This window comes from Zalophus californianus, chromosome X (assembly GCF_009762305.2).
Source record: "Zalophus californianus isolate mZalCal1 chromosome X, mZalCal1.pri.v2, whole genome shotgun sequence".
NCBI classification, from domain to species: domain Eukaryota; kingdom Metazoa; phylum Chordata; class Mammalia; order Carnivora; family Otariidae; genus Zalophus; species Zalophus californianus.
This window is the reverse complement of record NC_045612.1, coordinates 101,346,258-101,368,199: the sequence shown is the minus strand read 5'-3', so window position 1 is coordinate 101,368,199 and position 21,942 is coordinate 101,346,258. Positions and strand designations below refer to the sequence as shown.

The 21,942-nt window shown below is 36.9% G+C and overlaps 1 protein-coding gene and 1 pseudogene across 2 annotated transcripts in view; both read right to left on the bottom strand.

Annotated features, from left to right (window-relative positions):
* DMD (dystrophin) overlaps positions 1-21,942 on the bottom strand; it is a 2,214,577-nt gene that overhangs the window by 1,446,002 nt on the left and 746,633 nt on the right. For both annotated transcript variants that reach the window (XM_027607979.2, XM_027607980.2), the window contains exons 14-16: positions 16,186-16,287; positions 15,950-16,057; positions 7,619-7,798 (exon numbers count right to left, since the gene is read on the bottom strand). In XM_027607979.2, the coding sequence (XP_027463780.1) occupies positions 7,619-7,798; positions 15,950-16,057; positions 16,186-16,287 (390 nt within the window). The remainder of the gene's footprint in view (positions 1-7,618; positions 7,799-15,949; positions 16,058-16,185; positions 16,288-21,942) is intronic.
* On the bottom strand, positions 18,396-21,390 carry LOC113931164 (annotated as a pseudogene).

Genomic DNA, 21,942 nt, shown 5'->3' with positions numbered 1-21,942 from the left:
CATAGGTAAAATGGGAATGATAACGCCCCTCTCACAAAGGTGCTGCAAACAGGGCTGGCTTCATGACTCTGCAGCTTACGTAGCCCCCCAAGTCCCCTCCCTCAAAGAACCCCATGCTTGGTTTCATGCTCTGCTGTCACACTCTTGACATCCTTATTAATATTTGAACCACAAGCCCTGCATTTTCATTTTGTCCTGGGCCCCACCAATTATGTAGCCAAGCCTTAGTTTCAAGAATTAAATTATGTAATGTCTGAACACAACGCTTTCTCAGTATATATTAGTAATAACCACTATCTGCTCCAAATGTTCGTAGAAAATTTAAAATTTTTTCTCTACTGAACCTTCTTACTCATAAGGTTACTTATGTTAGTTTCCAAAAGTTAAATTTTCCCATTGTGGGAAAAACTGGAAGAGCATTTGCCCACTCACTTGATAGTTCTAGGGTATACATCTTCCCGTATAATAAGGTTATATAATTTTGGTAGTTCCGGAGAAATCAAACTACTCTCAAACAATAAAATTCTTTCTTGCCATCTTCTCTTCCATTTGTTTAAAAACTCACATTGCAAAAAGGAAATATATGCACATTCAAGCCCGTTTAAAGAATATAAAAAGGCATACGATGAAAGGAAACATTTCAACCCACTGTCTCCGGTTTCACAGGGGCAACTAGTTGTCTTTATCCCCAGCTCTTACATTTTAAATTAACTTTGTGGGTGCTGGTTCTTTTTCTTTTATTTTGGCTATATTCTTAACTGCATCTTTTATTTTTCCAATTAACTATTTAAATATTCTTGCCTTTAAAAGTTCTTTGGGGTTACAGATTTCCACTTATTGCAATGTGAGATATTCTACTATTTGAACATTTAAAGAAATTTACTAAAAGAGATTCAAGCTATGAAGAATCAGTTATCTACTTTATCTTATCATTTTCATTATTATGAAAATACTAATTAAGAATACCTACCAATTACAAAGCTCTTTGCCTGTCCCAGGCACTATGCTAAGTGATTTGCATTCATTATCTTACTTAAAATACTTAGAATAGTACATGCAATCCAGGCTTATTAAGTGGTAGCTGCCATTACCTCATGGACCCAAGAGTAAATACTATTATTACTCCCATTTTATAGATGAGAGGTAAAATTTTGAGGCAGATACAACTTGTAAGTGGCAGAGCAAAAATGTAAGCCCAAGTCTCAATGTTCCTTTATCCCACTCTTAGTAGGTATGGTCACCTGATGCTATACCTGTTCAGATTTCTGAATGGTTATTTTCCTTTAAGCAGAGGGTGAGTTTATATATACACACATGCATATATGAAGTCAGAAAAAGATTGAAGAAAAAAAAGAAAATGCACATAATGGCATATGACCATCTTTTAATGCCCTTCAGCTCCTGATAAACTAATTAAATTTGGGAAAAATCAATCAAATTAAATACACCTGAATTTTTTAAACAATCTAATCAGGTTGACAACTGTGGATGAGAGTTTTTTGTTGTGTCATTTTTATACACATAACTTTAGAGACATCAATTGACTTTTAATGGGTATGGAAGAATTGTGGCTTTACAGTTTAAAATATACCGCATAATCATAGCAACAGCTTTAGCTGATAATTGGTAGCCAGGCTTAAAACCATCTCCACAGGCACGGTAGCACAAGGCTCAAATATCTGATGGTATAAGGATTTACAACTCTAAGCAACAGAAAGAATTTATACACTGAACTTTATGAGAAACCGGGGGTAAAAGATCAAGTGCTCACAAAGGAAGGTGGATGATTAATCAAAAGGCTATAAAATACTCTATCCCCTGACCAAGGGCAGAGGAATTACCATAGCTAAGCGGAGCATACAAGGAGTGCTGAAGTTCATGAGAGTGGCTTGATAACTAAATTTCATTATTAAATTACTGTCTGGTTTTGATACTGATCATAAGGCAATATAACTTCTTTTTTTTTAAAGATTTTATTTGTTTATTTGACAGAGAGAGAGAGATAGCGAGAGCAGGAACACAAGCAGGGGGAGTGGGAGAGGGAAAGGCAGGCCTCCCGCCGAGCAGGGAGCCTGATGCGGGGCTCGATCCCAGGACCCTGGGATCATGACCTGAGCCGAAGGCAGAGGCTTAACAACTGAGCCACCCATGCGCCCCAGGCAATATAACTTCTTGAAAAGATAACAACATTGGAATCATGAACACACTTAGGGCCCATATTCAAAAGATATCAAAAAAGAAGTAATTCTCCTATTTGAAATAAAATATATAACAATTAAGGTTTATTCTATAAAACTATCTGTTCAATTTCATGTTCATATAAAACACTTCATATTATCTTTTGTACAAATTGCCAGAAAGAAGAGAGTCATGTTGGATTTATGATTCATACTAAACACAGATTTTGAGAGACTGTGTGAATTAACTGTATCTGCAAAAACTCAAGAAGCAATGACATTTATTTTCTTCTGATCCACCTGACCTTCCTCTACACACCGTCTGACATAACGTAATGAAACAGAGTCTTTAACTAGGGATGCAGATGATCACGTGTACATTGAGGGGAAATGCGTATTTTTCTTTATGTGTTATTTTATTTATTTTCAGTAGAGAACAGATGTATCATATAGATGTTGAGTATTTTATCTTCAGAGTATTTTAAAATACAGGGTATTTGTGATGAGTTAAATGTACACATTTCAGAAGTCAGTCTTATTTTTACAGGAAGAGATTTTAATTTTCATTATCATCTTCCAGCTGACTCTGAGATTGATATAGCAGAGATAGTTGGAATCTCTTCACCAGTGACTTCAGAGTTTTATATAAAATTTCAAGCAAAGAGAAACATATCACAGGCATTGAGAACTGGAAGGACACTATGGAGATCTTCCTAGCCCAGACTTTCCATTTTATAAATAAGGAATGAGAGTGTCCAATAATTAACTCAGCCCTTGTCTCTTAAGTTTTCAGTGCCTACAGCATTTTATGTTGTTGTAGATAATGAATTTATAAAATAAAAACTATTACGTTGATATACAAGGCCCATTCTCAAACATCTACTTTAGTTGGAGGTAGGAAAAGGATACAGTTAATTTACTTGGAAATTTTCTAATAAAACCTTTAACCTAAGCTATTAACTCAAAGATGTTCTAAAATTCAAGATGGTAAGTCCATGAATTTAGATAGTCCTTTTTTTTAATTTAATTTTATTTTATTATGTTATGTTAGTCACCATACAATATATCATTAGTTTTTGATGTAGTGATAGTCCTTGAATAAGACAGAAACCTAAAATAAATCAAGGGATTTTATTTTAATTCTAGGTTTTATAAAACCATTTTTTTTTTAATTGGCATCAGGCTGATTAGGCTTGGAGAACTTTCAGTAACCAATGAAAAGGGTTGTCAACAGAAAGGCTTTAGAGTATTTTTAATTAAAATCATTGGCAGGGGTGCCTGGGTGGCTCAGTTAAGTGCCTGACTCTTGGTTTCGGCTCAGGTCATGATCTCCGGGTCCTGGGACTGAGTACCGCATTGGACGCCATGCTCAGCAGGGAGTCTGCTTAAAACATTGCTTGAAAGGCAAATAAAGAAATGTTCATCTTAATACCTTTGCATCTCTGTATTTGCATTTCTGCTATTACTAAAAATCCTGGCTTATTGTCTTCAACCATGTTTTACACTACAACCATGTCTGGCAAGAGTTTAAAAACTCTCAGCAGGACATCAATGATACAGAATAGATAAATACATACATAATGATCACTTTCTCTCTTTCAGCATCTGTGACTAGAGATAGAGAAATATACAACATAAACATGTACTCTCATGTTCAAGGAAAGGAGGATTCTGGGCACATTAATTTTAGCTTTAAGATATCTGGGCTTATATTTCAGAACAATGCAAAATGGTCAAAAGAAACATAGCAAAATATTCAGGAAATGGAAATGACATGTATAAACTTACATGTGCCATAAAATGTCCCTTACTCCTGGCAAAGAAAATAATTTACTAAACAATGACACAATTACAGAACTTCTGAGCTCATCTAGATAGATTTTTACATTTAAACACCTAATGCCAAGTTTAATATAAAATACTATAATAAATTATAAAGCACATGAATATTATACCCTTTCCATAGTATATATGATTTCAGTTAAATGGGGGAAAAGATGGTTTCAAATCACTAAAATTATGTGTAAATTTAAAGTATTATCTATAATTAATTTCTGACTATCCTATTTCCTAACTATAATAAAGGTAAAATTACATTTAGGGTCAGGGTCACAAACATTTAGAAAAAAAAAAACTGTGTAAATTTCAAGAAGCATATTTATAAATGATTTAGAGGACACAGAGGGTCATTTGAGTTTTTAAATAAGTCAGTCCAGAGTATGTTTGATTTGTTTTCTTTTCCCATCTTAAGCATCCACATAGCAAGGGTTATTATTCTTCCTAACTTTTGGAAACAAAGTATTTCTATTTTCTTATGCTGCCTTCTCATCAACTTAAGAATCCTCAGCTTGTGTCCAGGTATTATTCAAGCCAACCTTGACTTTGAAATGCAAGAGAACAGCCTCACAGCTGATTTTTTTCCCATATTTTGATCTCTTGCCATGCTACTGCTTCAAAAGGTCAAAATCCCTCAAAGGTTTGACCTGAATAGCAGTCAAAAATTCAGGCACACAATGTTCCTTATAAGAGCACAATCAGATGCCTTGTCATTTCGGTCATAATTCCTATATCCTACTGGATTTTAACCATTACCAGATTTTGCTCATTCTTTACACCAATCACTTAAAAGAATTTTTAGAAGATTGCAATATTGTATCATTAATGGGACAGATTCTCACATCCTCCCCCGGCCCCCACAAACATACCAGAAAGTGTGCATACAAGAGAGCTTTGTTCTTCAAAGTCAGAACCTTGCCCTCAATATTCTTGGGCTTTTTCCCATGTAATTTTGATCGAGTTCAATTTTACATTTAAGAAAGAAAATCTAGGGCTTTTTTTAGTTATGATACTATTGCATGGTTCTCTCCATCTCCTTTTCATTACTCAGTCCTTGCGTAGCTTTGTTTTTATCTTTCTAAGAGTCCCAACCCACCCCAGCAATGATTGGATTGGGCCTATGATAGTTCCTTTTGGGGGAAAAAAAATGAGCAAAACCTGAAATACTGAACTGTAGAAAAGCTGAAGCTTAGTATTCTAAAAAGCAACTTGCCTAATATAAGTCTACTTACCTGCTTCTAACCTGGTATAGTAGTGCATAAATGTGTGAAAATAAAAATTTAAAAAATGATACTGAACTACAAAACCCCTCCAGACTCACTAAACAGTATGCTCTGTATATCAAGAGCACCAGAGTTCTTTTTTTCCCCAAAATGCTTTCATGTCTATGACTTTATTTTATCCTCATCACATCCCAATCGGCAAATACAATGGATACATGTTGTACTGTATGTTGAACATCATTTTATAAAGAACTATATGAACCAGAGCTAGTAGTGTTTTATTACAGGTTTTGAAAAGTTCAAAAATAGGAAGATGAGTAAGTGCCCTGGGTGGTAGTCTTATAATTTTAGACCGTTAAAAATAAGGTTTCTGAGTTGTTTTTTGTTTTTTGTTTTTTGTTTTTTTACCAACTAGGATAACAAATCAGTAATGTTTTGATGATATATACAACGCTCCTTAGAAGGTAGGCTCATTCCAAGAAAGTGAGTATATTTAAATACAGCATTGATAGGAAGGTCTCTATTTTCCCCCATTTTAGGCAGCACTGTGGAAAAACCCACAATGTGGGGATGGACACATATGCCACCGTCTTGTTAATTCAGTGTTTTTTAAAAATATGTTCTGTAGACTGTATCAAAGGCTGCAAGCAGATTACTGGTTTACTGAATGAGATTCTCTGAGCATGAGATCCAGAACCAAGCATTTTAATCAGTTTCCCAGGTGATTATTATACAGATACAAGTTTGAAAACCACTGTATATAATGCAAGTGAACAAAAGCATGACCTACTGGTAACAGTTACATGTCCATAAATACACCCTTTTAAAGGGATGCATTTCTAAATAACTTTCTTTGTAAGGCAATGCCAATCCTTCTGAACATGGTAAGTGACCATTTTACAGCAGCAATAATCTATGGAACCAATGGGTACATATTGGAATGATATCACTGATGGTTTGAAAAGTATCAAATTTTCTAATGCTTCACAATTTATTACATAAATGCCAGTGTTAAGGCAAAGTAACCATGGCCAGATCATATACAATAAGATGAATCATGAGGTGGTTTTAAAATCACTATTAGATCAAGCAACTGATAAAAATATATTCAGTGGAAAACAAACAGAATTTTTATTTATGTCCAATGACTGCATAGGACATAATTACAATTTACATTCCTTCAAATTTAATATTTTAAGTATGAATTTAACTTCAGAAGGGAGGATGAAGTATGATTGAAAATCATATATGTTGCTTGATCCTGTTTTCTTAAATTATATTTCTGGATGCAATACTTTAAACTTCATTGCATCTTTCAACAAACATTTCCTAAGTGCTACTTATCAGATGTCAAGTGTCAAGAAGACAAATTCCCTGCATTGTCTCATAACAAAGGAGATAACTGCCTAAAGCTACTGAATGTGGTCACTGCTTTAATAGTGTGCATCTGCACAGTGCATTGAGCCATAATTTGCGACTGATTAGTAAAGGTTAGCTTCTATAATGGAAAATAATATGGCAGAATATGGTCAGAATGTGGTCACTGCTTTAATAGCGTACATCTGCACAGTGCATTGAGCCATAATTTGCGACTGATTAGTAAAGGTTAGCTTCTATAATGGAAAATAATATGGCAGAATATGTTAAATACTATTATATATAAAGTTAGTATTTTGAATCATGACCCATGATTCCACCATCTAATATCAGATAATAAAAGTTTCTACTTTAAAACCACCCCATTTTCTTTAAAGTACCAAAACTTTTAAAATGCTCAACATAAAACCACATGATGACACTACAAATGGAACACAGATGCTTTCCTAATCCACAGTCTTTGTGTTTGTGTTATGAATCAATTGTCTGTGGCAGAAAGAACATCCAATGATTAGATCCTTACTTGAAGTAATAGAACGAGGTCTTCCATGAAATCAAAGGACGTGAGCCCTAACCATGCTCCTATCACTAACTTCATTTGGACAATTCATTTTTCCTCGCTATGTTTCATTTTTCTTATAAAATGTAGGGACCAATGAATAGCCCTCCAGTTTCTAGAAATCTAGGATTTGGGCTTAGGTTGTGAGACATAGTCTCCAAGAATTTGGTCCAATTGCTCTAAGTCACTCCCATCATAATTCCCACTGAACTGGAAGGGGTTGCACTCTAAGACAGTAACTAGTTCAGTCAGTTAGCACTTACGCCTTCACCTCTCCCACATTCTCCAATATCAAGACAACCAAGGGACCCATGTTTTTATTCAACTGAATACTTGACAAGGACTAGGCCAGTGATATATTTTGTAGGGTTAATAACACTGCTCTCTTAATGAAAATTTCAAAAATCTAAAGGATGACTTATTACAGGGTAATTAGTATCACTAACCTGTGCTGAACTTTTTTCAAGTTTTTGGACTAAATTATCCCAGCGCTGGGCAAAGTTGTCCAGCCACGCTTCCATCTTTTGGGCTACCAATGTGTTTTTCAGTGTTGAAAGAAGATCTTGGTTGAGTGAGCAGAGTTTGTCCATAGTTTGCTTCTTCTTTTCCAGATCTGTTTTTAAGGACTGTTAAAACAGGAAAGAACATGCAATAAGCCTAGGTTACATTTTCTAAAACACTATAGTTCATATTGCTTTTGCATGTATTTTCTCATTTGTATAGGTAAGACTGTAATCGTGCCTGCAAAGGATCAAGAGCCCATAAGAATATAAGTAGAAAATTGTAATCCAAATAATCTTCCCAAGAAGCTTGAGGAAAAAAATAAAGTCAGATGTAGCATAAACACCTAGTAGAGAAACTTAAGAGGTATTTAAAATATTTAAGGAACTTCCAAGTAAAAAAGTAGTGTTGCTCAAAGGGCAGTTTACTGACTTTTAAAATTTTTTAGCATCTGTTATTCAATTAACATTTGGCTATCTGAGTAATTAACTTCTAAAGCTAATTTTAAAGCCCATTAAGTAATAGAACTAAGTAATTGAGTGTGACACAAATCCTTTGGAATCACTTCGCATGTTTTCTAAATACATATGTGTTTTATGGAGTAATTTTTATAACATTCATTTTTTCAAAGTTCCTGTGAGTTATGAGGAGTCACACATGCCCTCTGATTGCTATGGAATGAATAAACAAAGTGGCTTGTATAAAATCAGTAGATCAGGACAGCTTATTCTTTCATTTTATCCATTAAGGTTACCCTGCACTTTGGAAAATCCAATTTCCAGCTCCCAAATAATAGTCCCTGACTTAATTTGTAGACACAGAATAAGAAGAAAGGAGAAAATTATTTTACAGTCCCTTTGCAATCCCCTTTCTAGCAATAGCAAGTACAATAAACATAAACCAAAGAGTGAGACCTGTCTTTCCAAAACAATTGTGAATTTAAGAACTGATATTACACATGGCAAAAAAATTATTACAAAACAGATGTACCGATTGCTCATGAACTGAAGTGTCATACACACAAAGAAATCAAAGGATACTTTATGTAGCTCATTTGGGCATGCCAACTGCACTGATAGCTCTGAGCTGCAGAAGGCTCTGGTGTCTCCTTCAATTAGCTCATCCTTTATTCAGAATCTGCTTTACCTGGTGTACTTTACATTGGATTCTTAGTGCATGCTGTTTTTAAGATATAAAAGCTAGTTGTGAAGTTCTTTCCTATTTTTCCTCAACAGTTAAGGTTTTTTTTTTCACTATTTTTTCTCAGTTTGAAAGAATGCAATAAATCAAAATATGAGTTGAGATTTCTAAGGAGAATTCATACCAAAATAAACTTTCAATGTGGGAACTTAGTAATACGTTGGTTTTGTATATTGATTTTGTTTGTTTAATTCACAGATTGCCTCTCCATCAAATTTAAATGCACACTTGGACTAGTAGTAAAACAATAGTTCAGCTGCCTGGCTAGAGCTGGGACCTAAATTTAAATTTGTAGATTCCTCCAATCCCTTCATGACATCCCATTTTTCTTTTCTTCTTTTAACTTTTGGCATCCGTTTGTTTCATTGCAAGCCATCTCAAGTTTTTTTTTGGAAGTTATGATAGAATGAAAGACATCTTAAATACATTTAAAAATATAAAGATGTATATACAATCCTCTTTGGCTTACTTTCTCAGGGTTTAAGAAGCTACTTTAAATAGCTCTGTGTGTAAGGCTCAGAGGTGCACCATTGTTTAAGCTAAATGGGTAACAATTTGGAAACATTTTAGAACAAGGATCTGAGAGTTATGTTTGAAGAAGAGGAAAAAAATCTGTGTTGGAAATTTATGGGTAACTTCATGTTACCTAAACAGTTTTTCTTAGATGATCTATAAAACTAATTGGACACCCAAAGAGATTTAGTGGCAAATGAAACTAAGACACCTGTGTTAAAATTAAGCCAAATGAAGAAGCACTTGGTGAGCATCACAAAAATAAAGGAGAAAGTCAAATCACCATTAAGGAATACCACTAGGGAAAATGGACTCAAGGTAAAGTAAGAACATTATTATAATGACATTGTAGAAGTATTGAATCAGTATATTTTTACCTAAATCTATATGACAAGAACACTGTACCAATGCTTCTAGTTAGTAAATTTTAGATCTGCCTTTTCTAAAATGGTGATGGCAGGTGAGTGGTTCAGTTTGTTTCCTCTTGTTCGGGGAATGTTTCCCCTCATTGGCTTGCTCTCTCTCTCGCTCTCTCTCTCTTCATGATCTCCCACTACCCGAAGGACTCTTCTACCACAGCTAATAGAAGGAGAGGACAGGAAATCCATGACAGCATTGAATCATAGTAATGAATTACCTTCTCCCATCTATCCTTGACTATCAATACTTCTATGCTTGGATTTTATGTATGCATAATAAATGACTATGATTTAATTGTTATTTATTATTAGGGTATAAAATAGATGTCTTTCTGCATATAAAAAACTGATCACAGTTCTTGGAGTGCCAGAGAACCAGAGAGCTATGGAAAACTCAGGAAGCTCTAGAAAACTTACACATGGCAGAGGACAGCCAGGATTTTAAAAGAAGAAATGTATTTTTATTTTTCAAAGAAGCCAAGCACCTGGACCTACCTCCAAGACAGGCAGGAAGATACAGTCAATAAACTAGACCAGGCTAGTAGTAAGGAGAGACGGGAAGAAAAGAAGCCGCTCAAGAAGACAGAACAGACATGATCTATCTGGTCAACGTTAGAAGATGATTTGAAGTGCAAAATGAACGTCTCCTTACAAAAGGCCCAGGAATTCCTTGAGGGAACATCAGAGTCACGTGGAAGCCTTGCTAAAATAAAGATTTCTGGGCCCTACTGCCAGTCTGTATGAATTAGTAGGTCTGGGCTGAGACCTAAGAATTTGCATTTCTAACAAGTTCCCAGGTGTTGTTAGATCCAGGTGTCCCAGGACCTCACAAGATCCCAGTCTGGGGATCACAGTTTGAGAACCATTGATTTTACTTGCACGAATACTTTGAGGCTGGTGACAGGAGGTGAGGCAAAGTAATCAAGTCCCGGTAGAATGGCACTATCGATAGGGACTTGCTGAGCTACCATAAGTACTTCAACCCTGCCATGTGTCCTACAGCCAGTCGAGACTGTCCTCAACTCCCTAGTACCCCTGGATCCCCTGCACACCTTCGGCTCATGGATCATCAGGCTTCCCAGAGCTGCCCTTCCCCGCAAAACACCACCAGTCCTCACAGGAGCTGCACACTTCCTTTCAGATTTGGGCCTTCCCGGGCTAGCCTACATGATTCTACCAGCCTTGGCATTCACCTCATAAGGGTCACTGTTTCTTCTCTCCTTTCCTTTTTATCATTCATAGCAAATAAAAAGTCAGTTTTGACCACACAAAAATAAAAAAAAAATAATAGATCTACACGGTTTGGATAAAAGCACAGATCTAGAGGAAATTAAATACTTGACTCCTCAGTTCCCACCTCAAAGGAAAAGGAGGAGATCCCATGGGCTATTGGTGATAATATTTCAAAACAAATTACACTGATTATAAATAAAAGAGAGTTTGAGCACACTGTATCTATACCTAGGTATGTAGTAGGAACTGGTGGCAGATGGTACCTGTTTTAGGTCTCAGATTGTGACATATTTTAATGAACATTAAATTCTTATTCACTGCCTGAGTCAGCAGGGGAATTTTACCTCAAATTCTAGACCAGCTGTCAGGTTTTGTTAATTGGCTTAAACTATCAAACAGTAAGACTCATACAAAACATATTTTCACTTTGTTCACAAGCAAGGTGACATAATTTGAATTTTAATAATATTGGAAAATTATTGAGACTTTGCTAAAAGAGTATTTTCATGGTCCTGAGGCTAGTAAAGGCTTTTATTCACTAAAATGTCAACATAGTAGCACATGATCGCTCCAAATGATAGTTCTCGATTGCAGTTCTTTTGTTGTCAAGGAATCAAATGATATGAGGAGTTTTGAAATAGCTTAACAGGGCTGGGCCTGAGTCTGGATGTCTTGGTGCTCAGTTTGACTCTGCGACTAATATTCTATGGTATCTTATGCATGCCACGTGTTGTATCCTGGGCCTCAATTTCTTCTGAAATAAGCTGTCTCATTCCTCCTCTTCCTACCCAATGCTACTTAGTTCACTTCTACTAACTGGTCTCCTTCATACCAAAGAATATTCCACAAATGCGACTATGATTGTTATCAAATTCTCAGTGGCTCCCCATCAACTGCAGAACAAAATTACAACTATATCACGGACGTTCTTGCATTCTTTTGATACAAATAGAGATGACTTTTCTGAAATCTGTCTTTCGTGGTCAAATCACTCCAGAAAGCATATATAAATATTTTTTTTTTGAGGAATGAATTCTTTTCCATAACAAGCTAGCTTGTAATAAGAAGTGATATATTAGTGAATCTATTTTAAATTAAAAACCTAAGATTAGTAACTATGGAGCAAAAAAATGTACGATACAAATAAGTATTTGGTAAAACAGTACCAATTTAACTGGGGAAGTTTATTTAAGATTAGCTTTAAATAAATGATTTGATTATATTATATAATATCAATATAGATATAGATTCATTTAGGTAAAATTATAAAACATTATTTATAACAGACCTTTGTTTTAAATTAGATTTAACATCAAGTTAGTAGTTAATAGAATTACTCTATCAAAAATCAAGAAGAAATGCTGACTATGGAATATTTTATTTGAAAAACTAAGCTCTTGGGGCGCCTGGGTGGCTCAGTTGACTGTCCGACTCTTGGTTTTGGCTCAGGTCATGACCTCAGGGTCCTGGGATCGCGCCCCACATAGGACTCTGCGCTCAGCTGGGAGTCTGCCTAAGATTCTCTCTCTTCTCTCTCTGCCCCTCCCCCTGTTCATTCTCTCTCTCTCTCTCAAATAAATAAATAAAATCTTAAAAAAAAAGAAAAACTAAGTTCTTAATCTTACACTGCCTTCTCCTTTACAGCAAAATAATAAAGTTCACAGTGGAAGATAAGCTTTAGAAATCTTTTCTAATCCTGTAAGTTTCAATTCAAACTGGAATGTCTTATTGAAGCCCTCCCTGATGTCCTTTTACTGCCAAAGTTCCCTCATTTCTCAAAACACACAGGTACTTATAATTAACGCCCTTTGGGTTGCTTTAATGTTTTTTCTAGTTTTCCAAATGAAGGCATGAGCCCCTTATGTGAGGATAATCATTTCTTATACTTCTCTTATAATTCTCAAAGAATTTAATTTAGACTATTACTTTTTTTAATTTAATTTTATTTTATTATGTTATGTTAGTCACCATACAGTACATCATTAGTTTTTGATGTAGACTATAACTTTAGGACTACATCTTGTTTACAGCCTTCTAGGACATTCTTAGTGTTACTTTTTTGTTTTAACTGAAATCTTCTTCCAGGTTTGCTGTGTTTTATCAAAAGTACAATTTTTGTTTTGAAAAACACAGTTGCAAATCTGTCTATATCTTATGGAATTAATGTTCGTATTCTTCCAAAATTCATGAATCGAGGGCTTAAGTGCCCACTGTGGTATTATTAGGAGAAATGGCTTAGGGGAGGTAATTAGGGTTAGATGAGAAGATGAGAGTAGAGCAGCATGATCGGATTAGTGCCCTTAGAAGAAGAGGAAGAGACACCCGCTCTTCCTCTATCTCTGCTGTGTGAGGATACAGCTAGAAGGTGCTGTCTCGAAGCCAGGAAAAGGACCCTCACCAAGAACCAAACCAGTTGGCACCTTGATGTCATACTTTCGAGCTTCCAGATGTGTGAGAAATAAATGTCTGTTGTTTAAGGCATCCAGTCTGTGATATTTGTTATAGAAGTCTGAGATGACTAACACAGGAATTGGTACCAAGCAGTGGGGTCCTGTGGTAACAAACCCCTAAAAATGTACATACAGCTTTGAAACTGAGTAACGGGTAGAGGCTGAGAGAGTCCTGAGGTGCATGGTAGAAAAAGCTGAGACTACCATGAAAGAACTCCTAAAGGCAATTCTGGTGAGGGATCTGGCAGAAAAGAGGAGATCTGCAAAGTGTCCATGTTTTTGGAGTGTACATAAATTAAAATGGGCAAAAATATTGGTATAAATATGGATGGTAGAGGTCATTCTGATGAACTCTCAGACGCAAATGAGGAAGCTATCATTGGAAACAGGGGAAAGGAAGATCCTAGTTATAAAGTGGCAGAGAACTTGGCTGAATTGTGTTGACGTTCAGCATTTTGTGGAAGGCGGGACTTGTGAGCGATGGAACTGGATATTTCGCTGCGGCGATATCTAAGCAAAGTGTTGAAGGAGTGGCACGATTTCTCTTGCTTACAGTAAAATGCAAGAAGAGAGATGAATTGAAGAATAATCATTTGGCATAAAGGCACTAGAATTTAAAAATGTGGAAAATTCTCAGCCTATCCATATTGCAAAAAAAAAAAAAAAATGAGAAAATACATTCGGAAGAGAACACTTAAGTGTATGGTTGACTGACCATTTGATAAGATTAGTGTGGGTGGGAACCAGAGACCCAGTCAGCCATCTCAACAGAAGGCAGGACGAGAGATGGAATTATACCAACAGAAACACTGCCAGCTGGGACTAAAGGAAACAGAGAAAACCAGACAGAATGAAGGCGGGCTGCCCAAGAGGTGCAACTGCTCAAGAAAAGGGAAGAATGATGTAGGTGATTCAGAGATCCTAAGAGCTACCACTCCCACCACAGGCCCAGATGGTGGGGTTAGCTCTTCCTGGGTTTCAAAGGGTAGGGCTACATCTCCAGTTCATGGGGCAGGATGTCCCCACCCAGTAGTACCTCAGGAGCGGGGCCACTGCCGAGAGTCCTGTGGGTAGGGCTGCTGCAGAAGGCCACATGGGTGGTGCCCCATGGAACTGAAAAGGTGGGGCCACCTCTTGGAGCTCTGGAGGTGATCCTGTTACTCCAGTGGTCCTGGAGGGCAGTATATCAGTCCAAAGAGGATTATTCTTGAGGCTTAAGATCTAATGGAATTTTCTTTGCTGTGTTTTAGACCTTTATGGGACCTGTCACCCCTTCCTTCTTTCCTATTTCTCCTATTTAAGACTTCCAGGGCTCACGGGATAGAATGAATGTATTTTGCTTGTGAGAAAGACATGAACTGGGGTGGGGGGCTGGTCCATGGGTTTAATGTTATAGACTGGATACTTGTGTCCCCACAAAATTCATATGTTGAACCCTACCTCCATATACACACACAAAATGTGACGGTATTATGAGGTGGGGCCTTTGGGAGGTTATTAGGTTTAGATGAGATCATGAGAGTGGAGACTCCATATTGGAGTTCATGCCCTTATAAGAGGAGGAAATGTGTGAGGGTTGCTCAAAAGGTACAGACTTTCAGTGATAAAGTAAATAAGTACAGGGAATGTACTGCAGTTAATAATAACATACTGGGGGCACCTGGGTGGCTCACATGGTTAAGTGTCTGCTCTCAGCTCAGATCCCGGGGTCCTAGGATCAAGTCCCGCATGGGGCTCCCTGCTCCTTGGGGAGCCTGCTTCTCCCTCTGCCTCTCTCTCTTTCTGTCTCTGTCTCTCAGGACTAAATAAATAAAATCTTTTAAAAAAAATAATAACATACCGGGTATTTGAAAGTTGTTAAGAGAATAGATCTTAAAAGTTCTCATCACGAGAAAAAAGAAGCATTGTAACTATATGAGGTGATGGATGGTAACTAATTGTGGCAATCATTTTGTAATATATACAAACACTGAATCATTATGCCGTATTCCTGAAACTAATATAAAATGTGACATGCCAATTATATCTCAATTTTTAAAATTAATTTGTTTTTAAAATGGGAAAAAGACACAAAGTTTCCTCTCTTTCTACCATGGGAGCACAAAGTAAAAAGGTACAGTCTGCAAATCAGCAAAGGAGTCCTCACCAAAAACTAAATCTGCTGGCATGGCTGCCATTCCCAGCCTCCACAAGTGTGAGAAATAAATGTCTGTTGTTTAAGTCACCCAGTCTGTGGTATTTTGTTACAGCAGCCCAAGCTGTCTAAGATAATAGAGTTGTCCCTATTTTAATTAAGAAAGTTTACAATATGCTTTAATTGCATAGACTATGATTTAAGCACAAACAATGAACATTTGGTTTAAGATTGGGAAGAATAAAAAGACCAAATAATGGGGTTAATGTAAACTACTGGGTTTGGAAAAAAAAAAAAAAAAACTTTTGAAAGCTAAAAAATACATACAGCCAGTTTCTGAAGACTTGATAACACTTCACTTTGATCCTTAAAACCAGTTGTGTGAATCTTGTTCACTGCATCTTCTTTTTCTGAAAGCCATGCACTAAAAAGGCACTGAAAGAAATCAAACAATTCCGAAAAAGAAAATAAATAATTACTGAAGTAGATCATTGTATGTTTTCCTTTACCCACTTACCATCTCACCATGTCTTTCACCAATGCAATTTCCCCACGTGACTCACCTGTTCGTCAGTAAAACGCTGCCATTTTAGGAGGACGTCTTGCAAAAGAACCCAGCGATCTTCGGTCCACCTACAGATGTTCGCCCATCGATCTCCCAGTACCTGTGGAACAGAAAACCCATCACCACATCAGTAAACAAATAATTGTTAACGAATTTCATTTAAAATTGCATGAATGATTTGTGAAAGCATCTAATTTCGAGTCTCCTAGGTATACTAGGAGTTATAAAGGACACCCTTCCTGCTTTTGCTTATAATTACATAAGCACTACGCCTTTCAATTTGTCTTTAGATTACTTCACTCACTCTTGCAACTGACACCGAAAAGTAAAGATACTAACAAGAAGTCTGAGACAGTTACCATACCACCATTTGAGATGTCTCCAAGGCAAATGTAAGAGAGGGAAGACATAGTTACAGAATTAAAGAGGATTTTGCAAAATGGGTATCTTTCTTAGATTTGAAAATATTTCCTATAGAATAAAAGTCTGTCTACTAAATAGAATACCTAAAGACTCTTCTTTGAAGCAATCCCATGCAATAAGAATTGCTTAATGCCCCGACTGTAGAAGAAAATCGTTAGTGATTTAAATTACATCCACATGTAGACTTTAAAAATTATCTGGATTATTCTTACAAAGTATTTAAATTCACTCTCTCTCTCTAAACTATTCTAGTGAAAAAAATCGTAATATTCCCTGAGTAGTAATTGCCCTATCTCTAGCATGTTACTAATACTAAGGTGCACACACTATTATTTTTTAATGTGTAACATAAACCAATTATCAACAGTATGTATGTATATATGTATGTATGTAAGTATGTATTTACAGGATGCTGGAGAAAAACATCTTTATTCAAGATACTACCAAAATTCTGGCAAACATTTCCCAAAAACAGATTTGCAAACATAGTGCTTTCCTTTTCAACTGGCAGCACTTTGAAAAGACAATATGATAAGACAACACAACTTGAATCAACATTAGTTCAAAATCCTTATATTTTTGAATTTTTGACCACATAACTTATGTTTCCATGTGATAAAACAAATGATAGCTTAAATCAATATCAACAGATAAACTCCATGAGATGAAAGTTTGTGCTGTTAGATGACTGATAATATGTTACGGTTAGATGTATGTGCTCTTTTCTTATATTCCTGGCTCCCAGGATGAAAAAGAAATCTTTAAATATCATTTCATGTATGTAAGTTTCTTTGCATATCTCTCTTCAAAAAATACTTTATAGGAGTATATAAGTAGGTTACCTAGATGTTTAATTTTATAATTTTGCACCAAAACTACAGACCTGTTACATTTTCTTTCTTTTTTTTTTTAAGATTTTATTTATTTATTTGACAGAGAGAGACACAGCGAGAGAGGGAACTCAAGCAGGGGGAGTGGGAGAGGGAGAAGCAGACTCCCAGCTGGGCAGGGAGCCCAATGCAGCAGGGCTCGATCCCAGGACCCTGGGATCATGACCTGAGCTGAAGGCAGACGATTAACCGACTGAGCCACCCAGGCACCCCTCTGTTACATTTTCATAACACAGTGATTTTGTCCAACATTAATAAAGCTGAAAAACTATTGAAATGGACATGCTCTTGTCTCTCGCAATGCAAATAGCACTTTGCCAGAAAAAGAAAGCCCTTCAGTAGTAAACACTCATCAGTTGTTTAACCTGAGTGTTTGGACTATTGAGAGTGGTAGCCTTTTTTCCTTCATGTATGCTCAATCCACACCACTCTGCACCATCACACACTCTGCACACATCCAGATTGAGCACATGGATTCATACGCAAGGAGACCATAGTCCCACATCAGGCTCCTTGCTCAGCGGTGTGTCTGCTTCTCCCTCTGCCCCTCCCCATGCTCATGCTCTCTCTCTCTCCCTCCCTCCCAAATAAATAAAATCTTAAAAAATTATTTCTAATGACAAACACAAATTTTTAAGGAAAAAAAGTTGATTTTAAGTACAGACACTGGATCCCCAATATTAAACAAACTTATTTCTATTGACAAACCTAAGTCTTAGGGTGCAGTGGGAGGACCAGAAAATGCACCTCCAAAATTGCAGGGAAGCAAAGTACAACAGGGAAAATAATAAATAACTCAAGTTTACTAACACTGAAACTTTCAACAAGCAAAGTTTCATTTTTTAAAAAAATCTCATAGCAACTCATTTGGAATTTTAAATAAATAAGCTTAGATTTATTCACAGCTTCTGGTCCAAGCAGAGGTCCCGTGCCATGAGTCTGCCTGCTCTCGGTCAAATTCACCGCTTAGTCTTCTGATGGGAGTCAGCTTGTTAGGAAGTTACTTGCATGTATTTTTCTTCATGAGAATTGGGACTGGACTGCTTGATCTTCTGATATTCTCATAAGACTTCTTCATCAACATTCTGATACTCTTTTGAGCCTGAAGAAAGCTGCCTTTGTTGTGTATCCAGTTTGATAAATCTTCCAGCTACAGTCTCCATCCTGGCATGCAAGGCCCTGTACTCATCATACTCAGCACTGAAGCCATCCTTGTCTCACAGGAGACAATAGCAATATATTTTGTCAAATAATCTGGGAGTTCAATTGTTGAAGAAGGCTCAGTGGAGGCAGCACAACCCTCTTTAACTCCTTCAATGGAATCAGGACTGGAGTTACTCAGCTTCGCAATTTCCTCTTCTCTTTTAAGGTCCTCTTCCTTTTGTTCAGTTGTCTCAAGGTCGTGCGTTTTAATTTGGCCCCTTTCCTTCTGTTTTTAGACTTTTTTGGACTTTTTCTGAGACACTGAATGGTCTTCCTCCACAGGCTTTGGACACTTCAGTAGAAGTGAACCAGAGTTAAGGTTTCCAGAGAAGTCCTGGAGGTATATTTGTCTTGCTTGTCCTGACAGATACTTGTGTTTTGACTAAAACTGTCAACAGGTAGGTCTTGAGTGCCCCGGCCTGCTGGAGTGCTCGGGGAAGTGGAGCTAGAATTTACGATCTGAGGAGGATTGGAGCTGGGCCGGTGGGTTGAAGGCGGCGGAGGGGTAGGGCTGGCAGCGGCTGCAGGGGACAGCAGCAGGCCTGGAGCAGATTGTTCACTGGTGGGATTCAAGTGATCATTTAATGTTGGAGGCACTCGACCTGTTAGGTGAGATATTCAAGTTTATTTATTCATTAAAGGATCAATGAAATCTGAATCTCAAAGCCGATTCTGAGGAGAAGATGCAGCATCTCTTCTAGAACATGCAGGAGATTCTGAATGGCCTGTGCTTGCAGCATTCTGAGATAGAATGAGTGTGCTCGAGAGCTCTGCCTAACGACCTCTGTTTCTGTCTATTTCACCATATCCGGGCCAATCTCTTCGAAGCGCTTTTAGAACATAATCCTTTAAGGTATATGAGAGGTCTGTAGGATTCAGATTGGCTACCTGTTGCAGAATTGCTCCGAGAGAGCTCCCTTTTTTTTTTTTTTTTTTTTTTTTTTGACTAACACCGTGTTTCTGCAGCGGAGCCGGCAGCGTGGGTTTCCTGTAGGCCTTTGGGGCCAGTAAGTGAATCACCCTGTCCCTATGTCGCCGCTGAAAAACACTGGGGCTGCCATGTGTCTTTTGAATCATATGTGCAAGGTTTGTGGGGGTTGACCCCTTCCTCTCAGGCACTACATCTGAAACAGCTTGAGGTGCTTTACAAATCTGCACTCTTGTCCCTACATAGGGCCCCCCAGTTTGATCACTTCTGTGCTTCGGTCATGGGATTCCTCCGCCTGGCTCATTCTTCCTCGTGTCATCTCATACGAGTCGTTTGGAGCCCCTGCTGTACCTTGATTATGTATAAATCCTGGGCAATTGAGCTGGGAGGCTCCAGAGCTAGAGAACGTTGGCTGCATGCAGTCAAAGCTGCCCCGAGGGTGGTCTTCACCCACATTTGACCAATAGAATTGTTAAAGGCATACACTTCATTGAGGGGATCATTTTTAGGAATTTTGACAAGCCCTTGGAGCCCTTGGAACGGAATTAAAGGTCAAAAAGGAATTAAGTTCTTGTGGCTCTGGTAGGTCTCGAATGCCCAGATGGCCATCTCAGTGAGCTTCACAGGTAGTTGGGTGATGTTTTGCCCAAGTTGCCTCCACGACAGCCTCTAGCGCTGCCCCCCCACTCCCCTGGGCTCTAGCCTTCACGGCGGCCCTGGCTGCTCCAGCTTCTGCAGCCACGGTCATCCCGCTGCTCAGGTACTGTCATATACCCGACTACCAATGGTTTTTAGATGGGGAAAAAAATAAATAAAATAAAATAAATATATATAATGTGATGATTGCTGTGTAAAGGGAATGCTTTAGGACAAAAAATATGTATCATTTATTTTAATTCCATTATGATGCCCTTCACGGTCTTAAACTTCAACTTCTTGACTTTAATATAAATAAGAGAATTATTTTCCCATAGCCACTAGATCTTTACAATGGGAAGTATCTCAAAATAGAGATATGTTTTATTTTGTATAGAATTAGGGCTACAAAAAATGTAACTCATATTTTTTACAAATATATTTGGTATCTAAAATAATAAGCCTTTTCATAATTTCTAGCATACTTGATGCTACATGTTTGGATTGATCCACCTAGAACATATTAAAATATGACTCAAAAAATACAAATGTAATTAGCATCATGAAAAAATCCACCTATTTCTAAGAGGCTTGAAGACCCACCCAATTTCTTAAAAACTGTCAATCCTACCATCTTTTCAAAAAGGGAGTACCATGCATGAGTCAGGAGTAGGCAATAAACATTTTACTAACAACATTATGAAAATGATCATGTACTCCTATGCATCTTAGTCACAAGTGAGTTTTCAGTTTTTCTTCAGAAATGTCAATAAAAATGTTATTGTTTTCAACATAATGTAACGATTTTCATACTTTTTATAGTTTCACTCTCTACTCCTTTGGAATGATGTTAGTTTGAGGCAGAAGCCATAGCACTGAAATAATAATGCAAGATAACCAAAGGAAACGTGCTAACATAAACCAATGAATTCAACAATATTAGCCATTTAATTATTACAACGAAGTATTGGGGATTTTTTTTCTGAAACATATTAGAAGCTCTTTAAGTGAACTTCCTAGTGACCATGTCAGTACACATCAGGTAAAATGGTATGTAACGTATTTGTGAATGGATTAGTTGTGAAAAAAATTAGCTTCAGAGAAAATCTTACCTTATAGCCATAACGTATACTATCTGCCTAATTTGAGGATAAAGATATAAAAGGCCAAATTGTGGGATGTTTACTGCATCCCTTTGACCCCAGTGGAAATGGGAGTCAAGCACGGGAGAGACACACTCAAACTGAAGCACCATCTTCATAAATGAAAGGAAATGTACTGAAACTTCTAAAGAAATATAGCATCGTCTCCCTACTGAAGTAACATCTTAGGTTTATAATCTCATAGATTGATGATTACAATTTATTAATTTTAGTAGGACATCCTATTAAACAAATCCAAATAAAGACCTCCATATACTAGATTCCTTAAAGTTGTTAATTTTATAGAAATTCCAAAATATACCAATGTGATACACTTTGCACTGTAGTTTTTTTTTTTACTATATGAATGAGTCACAAAAAACTAATAATACGTTTTTAGATACATAGTCAACCTATTAAGAAAACTATTTTAAGAAGGGCCTTTGGTATTCTAACAATAATAGATAATTTTGATAATCCATTAAAGGCTTATAACTCAGCCAATCCAATATATTTAATCTAACTTGCAGTTA